Source organism: Clinocottus analis, unplaced genomic scaffold (assembly GCF_023055335.1).
Source record: "Clinocottus analis isolate CAN_PGR_092001 unplaced genomic scaffold, fCliAna1.0.p SCAF_4, whole genome shotgun sequence".
Lineage (NCBI taxonomy): Eukaryota > Metazoa > Chordata > Actinopteri > Perciformes > Cottidae > Clinocottus > Clinocottus analis.
In genome coordinates this window covers 13,083,206-13,094,682 of record NW_027176153.1, presented here as the reverse complement: position 1 = coordinate 13,094,682, position 11,477 = coordinate 13,083,206, and the positions used below count along the sequence as shown (strand labels likewise).

Genomic DNA, 11,477 nt, shown 5'->3' with positions numbered 1-11,477 from the left:
TCATTTCACTCGTGCAACCTTTGAATGAACATGAAGGCATCATTTTCATTAAAAGGGCTCATTTGAATGAGTTGATTATAAACGGACTTCATTAAGCTTCCTTTCACCGAGAGAAGATGGAAACAAGAGATGGCCATGGTGGGTGGCCCTTGTGCAGCTAGGAATAAGCATGAATCTAATTTACCATATAGTTTCCATTTATATCATCATCCAAACATCTACATTGAACCTCTTGTATCAATGAATGCACATGTTATTCATGTTTCTCATTGCTCCTTTAAATGAGCCCTTTTCATTGACATTATATGACTTGTTATGTAAGACTCCTTTCCTGGATGATTCTGTAAGAGCGGCTTTCCTCCCTCGGGGCCTAGATTGTGCCCAGTGAGAAAACGAATAGGCCTCCATGAGAGCAGAGACACAGAGAGGTCCCTGGTGCTTTGGTTATTGCCTCCATTAGAAGGATTATTTTCATTTTTTGGTGGATGGTCAGATGAGCAGTGCATGTTCTCGCTGCTCCCCATTCATCAAAACAGATAAGCCTACAGACACACACACACACGCAGTTATATTAAGTTATTTCTTCCTTCTTTTTTTTTTTTTTACAATAACAACAAAACAAACCTTTAGAAAATAAGTCCTTTTGTTAAAACCATGTTTTTGGTGATTGAAATGTCAGTTAGCAGGAAAGAATGTTTTTAGACTTGACTGGTTAACCTTCAAGTGTGAAAACAAAGAACATTTAAGTGTTGTTTCTTACCAAAAGCCTTGGATCTCCTTCCATTATTTGCAAGTATGCCATTTTGTGTGCAGTTATCATGTTATAACACAGACACACTTTTGGTTTCACTTCCAAATAAATGGTTGGGATGAACTAGAGATTGGGTTTAAACTCTGGTTGTCTGAGTACTCCTGTTGGTTGTCTTGATGGGTAAATTAGTGGCAAAGTAACCATGACCCAGATTATAAAAACAGACTGTTTCCTTTTACAGCTTATCAGTTATGATGGTATATGATCAACATTCATCATTGAGGACTCTGTGTTTAGTTTGACACTGTTAAACAGACTCCTCCTCATCGGAGTTGTCACTTCTTAAAATTTATTTAAAAAAAAAAAAAAAGGTACAAAAGATGCTGAGAGAAAGACCCGTTGATGCAAAACAACCTGGGAGGAAGAAAGCCAGATGAAAGAAATGAGGTTGACAGTGTGCTTGTGTCTGAGAGACAACAATACAGGGCAAAATAATTCTTCATGATGGCAGATTCACATTTGTTAGTTTTTTTTTGCTTGATTCACAAACGTTTCCACAAAAAGATTCCAGTGAGCAGCGCTGTCACATTTGAATGCAGCTGACTCTGCAGGAGCTGGTCCTAATCTACCTTGAACTCAAAGATGTTCATTAGTAGCAAATCAGTCACAAGGTGCATGCATTAGGAATCCATTTACAGAATTACAATGGGCATCTATTAAGTCTGGCCTCCTCCATGCAGTAAATGGCATGCAGAGAACAAATCAAGCATATTTCTATTATAGTCCAAACTATTTCTGATAAAACTGGCGGAACAACATGAGCAGATCTATGTTTATACGGTAAAATGGTGTGTGCATAAAGACAGGGGGTAGGTGTGCCCTGTCGTGAATGCTTTATTTTTGTACTTCAGACCTAAATAAATCCATTATTAGAGGCTGACATGACAGCGGGGTTTGTATGGAGAATGAATCAGACTGTCCATCTTTAGCCTCTCCTGTGTGATGCTAGTTGACCTGGAAGTAAAAAGTAACAGAAGGCATTCCCGCCCACTGGCTCCATGCGGCCCCCACTCTCACCGTCAGTTCCACTATCACACACACACACACACACACACACACACACACACACACACACACACACACACACACACACACACACACACACACACACCAGCTCTTTAATACTTGATTGTCCTGCTGATGTGCTCTCTTACAATCTACTTTTCCACATGCTGTCAGCCTTTCCATCTCTCTGTGTGGAGGACTGTGTGTGTCTTGCAGTTAGGGGTAGCCTAATTAAGTCCTTGCAGTAAGGCCCCCTGTGGCTGACAAAAAGGGAGGTTCCAGGCCAGACAAAGTACGGCCCATCACCTACTCCTCTGCAAGGAAAGCCCTTCTGGCTCCAAGCCCGGATAACAGCGGATGGCTGAATGTAGGACTTGTATCTCTGCTCTGTGAAGGGGTTCCAGAAAGCACAAAAAAAGAAAGAAACATTGAGTTTTTTTAACTGTTCACTGTGTGAAGCTGACGTCTTTGAGCACCTGCAACTCCTGCCAACAAAACTCAAGAGAGGCAGTGTTTCATAGAAATATTGACAGACTTATTTTCACGAGTGACCTTGAAGTATAACATGCACACGGTCCAGGTTTCTGTGTCTGGTTTCATGTGTGCGAGTAAAGCCCCCGCTGTCAGGAAATGACTGACGATGGAGACGTTCCCAAGCTGTGGAAAAAATGTAAAGTGGGTCGTCTCGCTTTATCGTTTATCCTTCCTTTAGTCCTTAATGGTTTTTCTCATGCACCAGTGGATCATTCATCTTCTAGGTAGCCATGTCAGTCTCTCTACTCTGGGATGCAGAATGTGAGGGGGCTGCTAGTTCGCTAATTTCGATGCGAAAACATGAGAGGAAAACATGAGATCAGCTTTTTGCCTCTTTCATTCCTCTCTGATGGGGAAAAAGCAGCTCGTCATGCAGCTTCCTCTGATGCACAGCGCGGATTAAATACTGCAGTTAATGAGCAGCAAGCACCAACATGATTTACATGTGATACATTCATTATTTAAAGCAGATTTACCTGGAAGAGAAACATCTATTTCTGATAATGTCATCTCATCAATTTCAAGCCTGTTTTTCCACATAAGTAACCATGGTTACCATATTGTGTTTTTCCCTTTCTATGCCCCTCTGTATAAAAGCCAGCTGCTGCCAGCTGTAATAGCAAAAGACAGTAATGAACATTGTTGTGAAAGATAGGAAATCAGATGTTCTCTGGACAGGGGCATTCTGGCAGATGCTTTTCTCTAAGCTCATATTTCCTCATGAGTCTCGTCTTGCCATCTGAGATTCATCTCCCTGAACTGAGTTTTCCCTGTGCTCTCCTCCCAGAAGATGCCTCGACTTCATTGGGGTTAAAAATAGATATATCCCCTGGTGCAGCTTGAGCCTAACTTCGTTTTCAGCAGAGAAATGAAAAGCACACATACTTAGCTGGAGGGACAAAGGAAAAAAACAATAACCTTCAAGATCCAATGACAAATCAGTGTATGTCTGTTAAGACAACAGCATGAGGAAGAACAAAGCTCCAAACAAAAAGGCCTTTTGCTGAGGTTTAGACCTGTGTCGCACTCTATCCTTTATAGAGCTCGCTCACTTTGAATTTCACTTTAATTTCACTCAAATTAGTCCTTTACATCTGTTGAACAGGGTTGAAGCCCACCTGAAGTCTGAGAGTGCTTTAAATACCAAAATGAAAACCCAATCCTGCTAAATATTTGAACAGGAGTTCTTATGGCAGGTTAATAATCACAGCCTTTCCAGTCCCCGCCTATAAAAATATTGATTTCTCACTGGCTGCTGCTGACCTCGATTCATCTTTCTGATCTATCTTTGTACACACGTAGACACACCCAGGCAATATGCAAAGAGAAATATGCCCATACAGATGCATGTCTTTCTATGAATCCTTGCAGCTCATGTGTCGACAAAGGGAGTGAAACAGTGAGAAGACCGAAGGAGACGGAGGGACAAATTGAGTGAACGAGAGGAGGAAGAAAGTGACGTTGCAAGAGAATGGAGATGGATGAGAATATGACGGTGAGCAGGAGAGGGAAAGCAGACAATGTTAAGGCAGAGCGGTCGCTGGAGTCAGAGTGTGACAGACTAGCAGAGGAGGAGAGCGGCGAGGAGGAAAGGGGAAGGGCGGGCGTGGGAGAGATGCGAGTTGAGTCAAAGCCCCCGAGCTCCCCTGATTTCTCTGTGAAAGACACTGTGCCGAAAAGATGGATAGCGTGTGCCCTCTCTGCCAAGGCATGCCCAAGACAATGACATCATCATCATTATCATCATCAAACTAGCAAGGACACGAGACGAGAGCTTCAGACTCACGCTTGGATCTTTTATTCATCAATATTCACTCACTTATTTATAATTTTCCTTGCACTCAGACTATCGCTTTGCACCGACACCAAACATGAAGTCTTCATACTTAAAAATCTTTCGAAAATAAAATAGTTATTTTACTTCTACCACTTTGTCACTTTGGATGATGAATTATCTTTATTCATCAATAAAAATATCCCCAAAATAAATTATGTACTCTTCATTTTAAATACATATACAGCCATATGTCGACACTTTGGTGCATAGCACGGGACTTTTTTTAAACATTAGATTTAACAAGATTCTAAAATTACAGAAGAGGTTTTCTTATTTCCTTCATACTGTATGTTTTGTGTGGGGTTGACACTGTCGCAGCAGATGTTTTTCTCTAGTAATCAGCGGCGTCACTGTTGGCGCTCCTTAGCTGCCAGCCTCTTTGCTTTATTCAGGATGTAACGAGCATTGCCTTCATCGAAACGTCTCTGCTCGTCCTCTCCCTCAATCTGAAGAAAAGGCAAAAAAAAGACAAAAGATTAGTTTGTACACACATTCATCATCTACACATCATGTGCACTAGAATGCTTCCCCTGCGGTAATAACACTAACGGTGGGCCCGAAGCTCTAATTTACCAGTCTGTGCAATTGTGATTGTCATGTATCTTCTTATCTTCTAAATGAAATAAGAGAATGAACGGATGAAACTTAGAGAGGCTTTGAATTGGAGACTAAAGAAGCAGAATGCATCCAAGTAAAGTTAAACGAAACCGCATGAGATCATTTGGAAGACATTTACAAGACACTGAACCATTTGAAATTCCCGAAACTTCATGAGTTTAAAATCATTACAATAACATGTGAAACAATGCAGAGCTTTGCGAATGTATGCGTCAACTACAGCAAATTATATACTTCTGCAAAGATGGCAGCAATAATAATAAGGATTGGGATGTCAGTCAGTTAGTCTGTCAATGAGTTCATTTCTTTGGTTGTGAAATATAATATATAATGATATAACATTATCAGCAGCACAACCAGACTGCATGAAATAAGCTGAGAATATGACATTGAAGTTACTAAATAATAATTGTTAAGATTTCATTTGTGACTGTTGGCTTATGATCTAATACCAAACAGGGAAATGTATCCCATAACCAATATTGTAACCATGATAAGGAAACTCAAACTCTGTTGTCTCAAATCTTCTCTTTCTCCTTCACTTCGCTCAGTTTGGCTGCTGATTCGTGGGAGGAAGAGCCTGTGCGGTTTATTTAGACCGCCTTGCAACTTTGTGACTTAGACAACAATGCCACCACTGGGGAAAGGGTCAACACTGCCCGCTTCCCCATCTTCACTTTGTTATTAGGGAGTGGGTTGTATGTGAGCCTACACACACACACACACACACACACAAACACACGCACACACATACACACGCACACACACACACGTTTTTGTATGTAAGACTGTGACTACCAACGTCAATGAGCTGTTCAGATGGAGGCTCTTTGGTTTGCACACACCAGGTGGTTGGCAGATTCAAGAGCACCTGCCACTCAGCAGCACTCTGGGTGCAAAGCTGACAGATGGCGCCTTAACGTTATGGAGAGAGCAGGGTGGTAACGGATGTGACAAAACACCACGCCAGGGACAAGTCGAGGGGTCACGACACAAATCTGATGAGAATATTAAAATATAGTTTGCTGTGCCACAAACACAACAGCGATGGGAATATCATCTGTGTCGATCTGGTGCAGGAGCATACAGCTGTATTAGTGGGTTTGTTGTATGCTGATTACATAACACTCAACATACTGCTCGGTCAATTTTGCTTTTGCCATTCAACTGAAAGTAATGGATAATTCCAGTTCACTGACTTTAAAAAAAAAAAAAGAAAAGAGAGAGACCAAGTTCACCACAGTTCCTGATCGTCTACAGTCACACGTCAAAGTCATGGATATAAATCAAATAGGAAGTATTGTAATACCGTTTTTTTACAGACAAAACAAGTGTTGCTCTCTGATCATACGAGACGAATGTACTAACATAACAAGTACAAGTAGAGCATTTAAGTAATGTCTTGTTGCTGCATATTGTAACAAGAAACAGTGAAATAGTTATATGACGCTTTTCATGTGTCATAACTGCACTGTAAGCAAGCATATCCTTTAGAGGCCATGTTGGGAGGCCAATAGCTAAGGCTTATTATTATAATATCTTTTGAGTTGTTTGAGTCAGTGTATAACTCCGTCTCTATTCAAGCAGGAATACGGGGCAACTAGTTAACATTTCTAATTGGACCGGAATCAGCAAAACGTACCTGGAGCTGGTCATTACAATATTGAAATGAGACCCGACAAGTTGATTTGGGAGCCTGACACCAAACAGAGGTTTATAAATCATCCACTTTCTCACAGCTATTCTTGGTGACAAAGACATCCATCATGTAACACAGCGCACTGGTTTAAAATAATTTCATTACGAGCCTGAAAACAGTTCAGAGGGATTGCAGCCGTGAAACCACATCCAAGTAAAACACTAACGGTAAGATGGTGGGACCACTTTTGATCAGAATTATCTGAGAAAAGTAACAGTTGCATCTCTCTGCCGTTACCAATGATAAACAGCTTCAAGGTGTCAGTGGGTAACATGATAAGAAGTCAACAAAAATAATTACAGTTAGACTCGCTATAGGTTGGTACTGGGTAAACATTTACTAACCGGTCCGAAAAGAAAAAATGCTCAACAACTGACAGACTTATAAAGTGATTCTGACTGCTGGTTCAAGCACAATGCAAACTAAAGTATCCTTTCTAATAATAGTTTACAATGGTTAGTTCAGTGAAACATAACATTGCAGCAAACACGTACACAAAGCCTAATACTGGTGTTTATACTTTTTTGTCCATGTGTCTAGGTGTACTCAAAATGTGTCCTTCTTATACTTTGTGTGCATTTGTGCTAGGCTGCATGCAATGCTTATGCTACTGCTGATCACATTTATACATAACCCAATGTGACAATTCAATGCTAGGCTCAAAATGTCCTTTTGGTGTACCCATTTAATTGGTATTCACACAGTGGTTCCAGTCTAATAACTATGATTACGCAGGATCATCACCTTCTGCTGGAGACTCTCTGATACAGAACCTTGCTAAAAAGCAGTCATGCTTGTTTTATTATGTCTTCAACCTAAATGGCTCCAATCGCATGAATTTTTACAATTTATGTAGACTTGTAAAAATAACTTTGCAATCCATGTGACTCTATGTGCAACACGGCAAGAATGACGGCCCACATTGTGTAAAATACAATGACTCCTATTTGACCTTGTTGACCATCTTAGAAGAGCATGTTATCATGCAAACATTTGCTACTGCAGAGGTGGAGGCCAATAGTTGTTGAGGTATTTCCGTCGGGACCAAAGTAAACCGACATCCCTACAGCCATGCTACTAGTGTGGCTAATGAAAAAATATAATCACACATTTGTTAGACAAAAATCAATAAATATCTACAATAAATCCTACTGAAGCAGATGAAACTATTCATTTGAAGGTCGCCCACCGATGACCAAGACAAAGTCAGGCATCAGAGCCTTGGCCGACTGGGTCAAACGGCCAAAAATAACAGCTGTTTCACCTGGCATGCTAGTCGTCCATTAGGTGGACAGCTGAATGGACCGTGACAAATTATGTAAACTTGGAACAGGGACAGGGCTCGTTAATGGGACTGATCGGACAATGCCAGCAAAATGCCAGAGGGGTTCTTTTGTGTTGGCACGAGATGTTATTAGAGCGGGCATGGGGCATCAGTGGCACTGCCAGAGTCTCAGAGGTAGCAGTAAGCTGTAAGCAATCGGTGCTGCAAAAACAGCAGCCGAGATAATAACCTCAACAATAGTCTAAATACTATCTTATGTGTTAATGTGTGTCAGAGATAGAGATACACTCATACAGAAAGGATGACATTTTAGACAATGCTGAAAGGTGTTTCATTTAGAAATATAAACACATTGACTTTTCCTGGATGCTGAAAAGACCTCTGTCTGTTTAGGCATGATTCATATTTTACGCTATCGTTTTTAAAAAATCTATCTGCAGTTCAGCCTGTAAAACAGCCACAGCAGTGTTGTATAAGTAATAATTTACTAGTTTTTATTGTTACGATGAACTTTATTGTCCCGCTCAGGGAAATTTGTCTTGGACGCGGTGCGTCATGAATGCCTCGACAATCACAATGACAACAAACAATACATCCTCAGCCATAACAACATCAACAATTACATAACAGTATTGCACAAATCCCATAACATAACACATACACACACCTCATATTAATACATGCTAAAAAGATCACCATAATAAAAGGCACTATGAAAAGTATTACATAGACTTCAGCCTCAACCAGCATGGTTAAGAAATTTTATGCAAGTTGGAACAAATGAGTTCTTAAAACGGTTGAATTTGCAGTAAGGGACTCTATATCGCCTCCCCGAGGTTAGGAGGTTATTGTTATTTTAATATGGCTGTATTCTGGCTTTGTTTCTTTCTGATAACATATTTCATCTCGCAGAAAAGCTGTAAACTGAAAGCGCAATTAGCCCGAGGTGCATTTCTCAATGCGTCTGATCTTTAACTGCAATACCAGGCAGCGATTTGAGTAAAATAAAATAAGACATTTGCGGTACACAAAATTGTCTAGCTCAGATAGTCTCAAGTCCAAAGTTGATTTTTCAGAAATGAATGGACGTAAATCACAACCTTGAAAAGGTCATTCACGCTGTTCACATTGCTTTTGTATGGTTTGAAAAAATGTTGGCAATAGGCACAATGAGATCAGAAGGTCAGAAATATCTGCAACTCTGGCACAAGTGTACCCGTTAACCCGTTGCAGATTGTCTTGAATAGGAGGGATCTAAAAATAAATGTGCATCACTCCATGTGGACTACAGGAGGTTGCCATGACAATCTGCCTTGTTTTTGTGTCACGGGAGGCCAGCTGAGTCTTTGCCAGGGAGGAGGGAGCAAGATGGAGGAAAGAGGGTGAGGAAAGATGGAAATAAAGAAAGGAGGGTAGATAGATGAATAAAGGCAGAAGAAGTGAGAAATGATGGAAGAATAGAAGATGGTAGGAAGGAGAGATATTCTGAAAACTGAACAAGAAGAAAGCAAGATCTAAGTACCGACACTTCTGCATGTTCACGACGATTAATTCACTCGTGAACTATATATTTCGACCTAAATGTCTCTGCAGAAGGGCCGCTAAATGTGCACACAGTTTTAAGCAACAACTCCTCTATTCATACTGTGGCGCACATCCACTCTCAGTACAACCACATCCTTCCACCAACAGCTGGTATGCAGTCTGCACTGGCCAGTGGCTGAGGATGCAAAGTGCTGACCTTCTGGTTACAATCCAGTTTTTCTAACCTTGAGGCAACTGTTACCCCATTAATAATCACCAGAAACACAACAAAGACATACGCTGGTCAAAAGTGGTTTCAGGCATTTTTTGATTATTTCTCTGCTGGCCCAGCGTGTACATACATTATCTCAGTCATTTTTAAGGGCATTGCTGTAGAGAGGCGAGGCATCCCCGATATCCTCCCTTCTGCTCATGCTGTCCTCTTTCCCCACTTCAGCATTACCCACACTGTGCTACGTTGGTGACAACCCCCCATACTGAGCTAAATATCTAAAAATAGTAAACACAGCGCGCTCACTGAAGAGAAAGCGAGGATGAGAGAATGAGGGGAAAATCACCTGCAGTCAAAAATAGCAGACGCCGTCCTTTCAATCAGGCTATTTATAGAACACAACTGGAGCTAAATCTCCCGCGATGCCATGAAAATTTTATTAACAAAGGGTTGACATGGATGTGTTTTTATGTTACAGTTGAACAGAATTAGGTGAAAGAAAGATAAGATATGATGTGACAATATAGGAGGACGAGACACAAACTGACCCTCTGAACTATTTTAGAAATTATATCTTAAATTGCAAACAGGAGTTCAATATTAAGGTTTTAAAGTCAGTTTCTTGAGGCACAAACCTTCTAAACTAGACTCGTGCTTGTGAAAAGAATAAGCACCTGGAACAACATGGAGAGGTTTATTTCTTTTGTGGTAGGGTGCAAGGATTTTCATTTCAACTAGATGGAGATGATATGAGGGAGACGGATGGGATTTCTTGAACAAGAAAGATCGGGCAACTCGGAGGGCATGAAGACAGATTTGTTTTTAGAAAATCATACAAGATAACTTGTGATATTTAAAGGTGCGAGATCCCAGATTGGGAGCATTTCGATGCGGCGCTCGACATGGCGACGACGAGCCGGTGCCTGATAGCCAACGCTTCTAACGGCGCGAACAGTGCAAACTCTGCAAAGAGCTGACGGCGCTAACAGTGCTTAGCTAAGGGGGAACAACAGGGCGGGCGCTACTGACTCCATTGGTCAGGACAGCATTTCCATCTGTTAAAAATTCTTGCCAAGGGTCTGATAAGAAGTCTCAAATCCATACACAGTAAATATGAAGCTAAATGGCTAGCTTAGCTTAGCAAAAAAGTAATGGAAACAGCTTAACTGGCTCTGAAAAAAAGGTCACAAAATCCAACTACCAGCCTCTCTCAAGCTCACTGAATAAATAAACATCATATCTTGTTTATTTAATTCATACACAGAGGGGTTTAAAAAAAAACTTGAAAAAAAGAGTCAAATTTGGGTTTTAGAGGAGGTTGTGTACAGCAGTATCTATTCTGATATGTGCTGAAGGGATTTGTTACCACAACAAGTAAATGCTGTTGTGGATAAGACCGTTGAGAGTATTACTTGGTAGTTTTCCTGGGGTAAAACTCAAATAGCAGGACAAGGAGGCAAAGTGTTTGTTGCGCTTTGTTCAACTCAGCATTACCTGGTTTTAATAGGCTAATTAATGTCATCATCGCATTTCTATTCCTCACAGTCCCAACTCCAGGTGTTAATTGGATTGACGTGTTGAAATGTTTTCCTGCATGTGATCAAACATCTAAGAATAGGTTTACCTTCATCAATTGAGTTTGGATGGTCACCTCCCTTGTTTTGAGTCTTGTTCCATGATAAAGCTTACAGTGACTAATAATAAAGCCAGAAATAGCCTCGATTGAGCGGCGCCCTCCTTCTCTCACTCATATGAATAAACACAGGCAATTAGTGCTCGGAGATCTATTCAAGCATGTTCAACTCTTCACGCAAAGCCCACTCAGCCCGCTCCTTCACACACAAACCTACATGCACTAGAGCTTTGTTTGTCTCCCTTTCACACACCCATTTACTCGGTCTAGTTTCACGATCTAACATTTTCATGCATACA

The 11,477-nt window shown here is 40.9% G+C and overlaps 1 protein-coding gene across 2 annotated transcripts in view; it reads right to left on the bottom strand.

Moving 5' to 3' along the window:
- Window positions 1-4,125: 4,125 nt before the first annotated feature.
- The window catches only part of acot7 (acyl-CoA thioesterase 7), a 47,169-nt gene continuing 39,817 nt past the window's right edge, over window positions 4,126-11,477 (bottom strand). For both annotated transcript variants that reach the window (XM_068598505.1, XM_068598506.1), the window contains one exon: window positions 4,126-4,633. In XM_068598505.1, coding sequence (XP_068454606.1) covers window positions 4,535-4,633 — 99 coding nt within the window. In that variant the 3' untranslated portion in view covers window positions 4,126-4,534. The remainder of the gene's footprint in view (window positions 4,634-11,477) is intronic.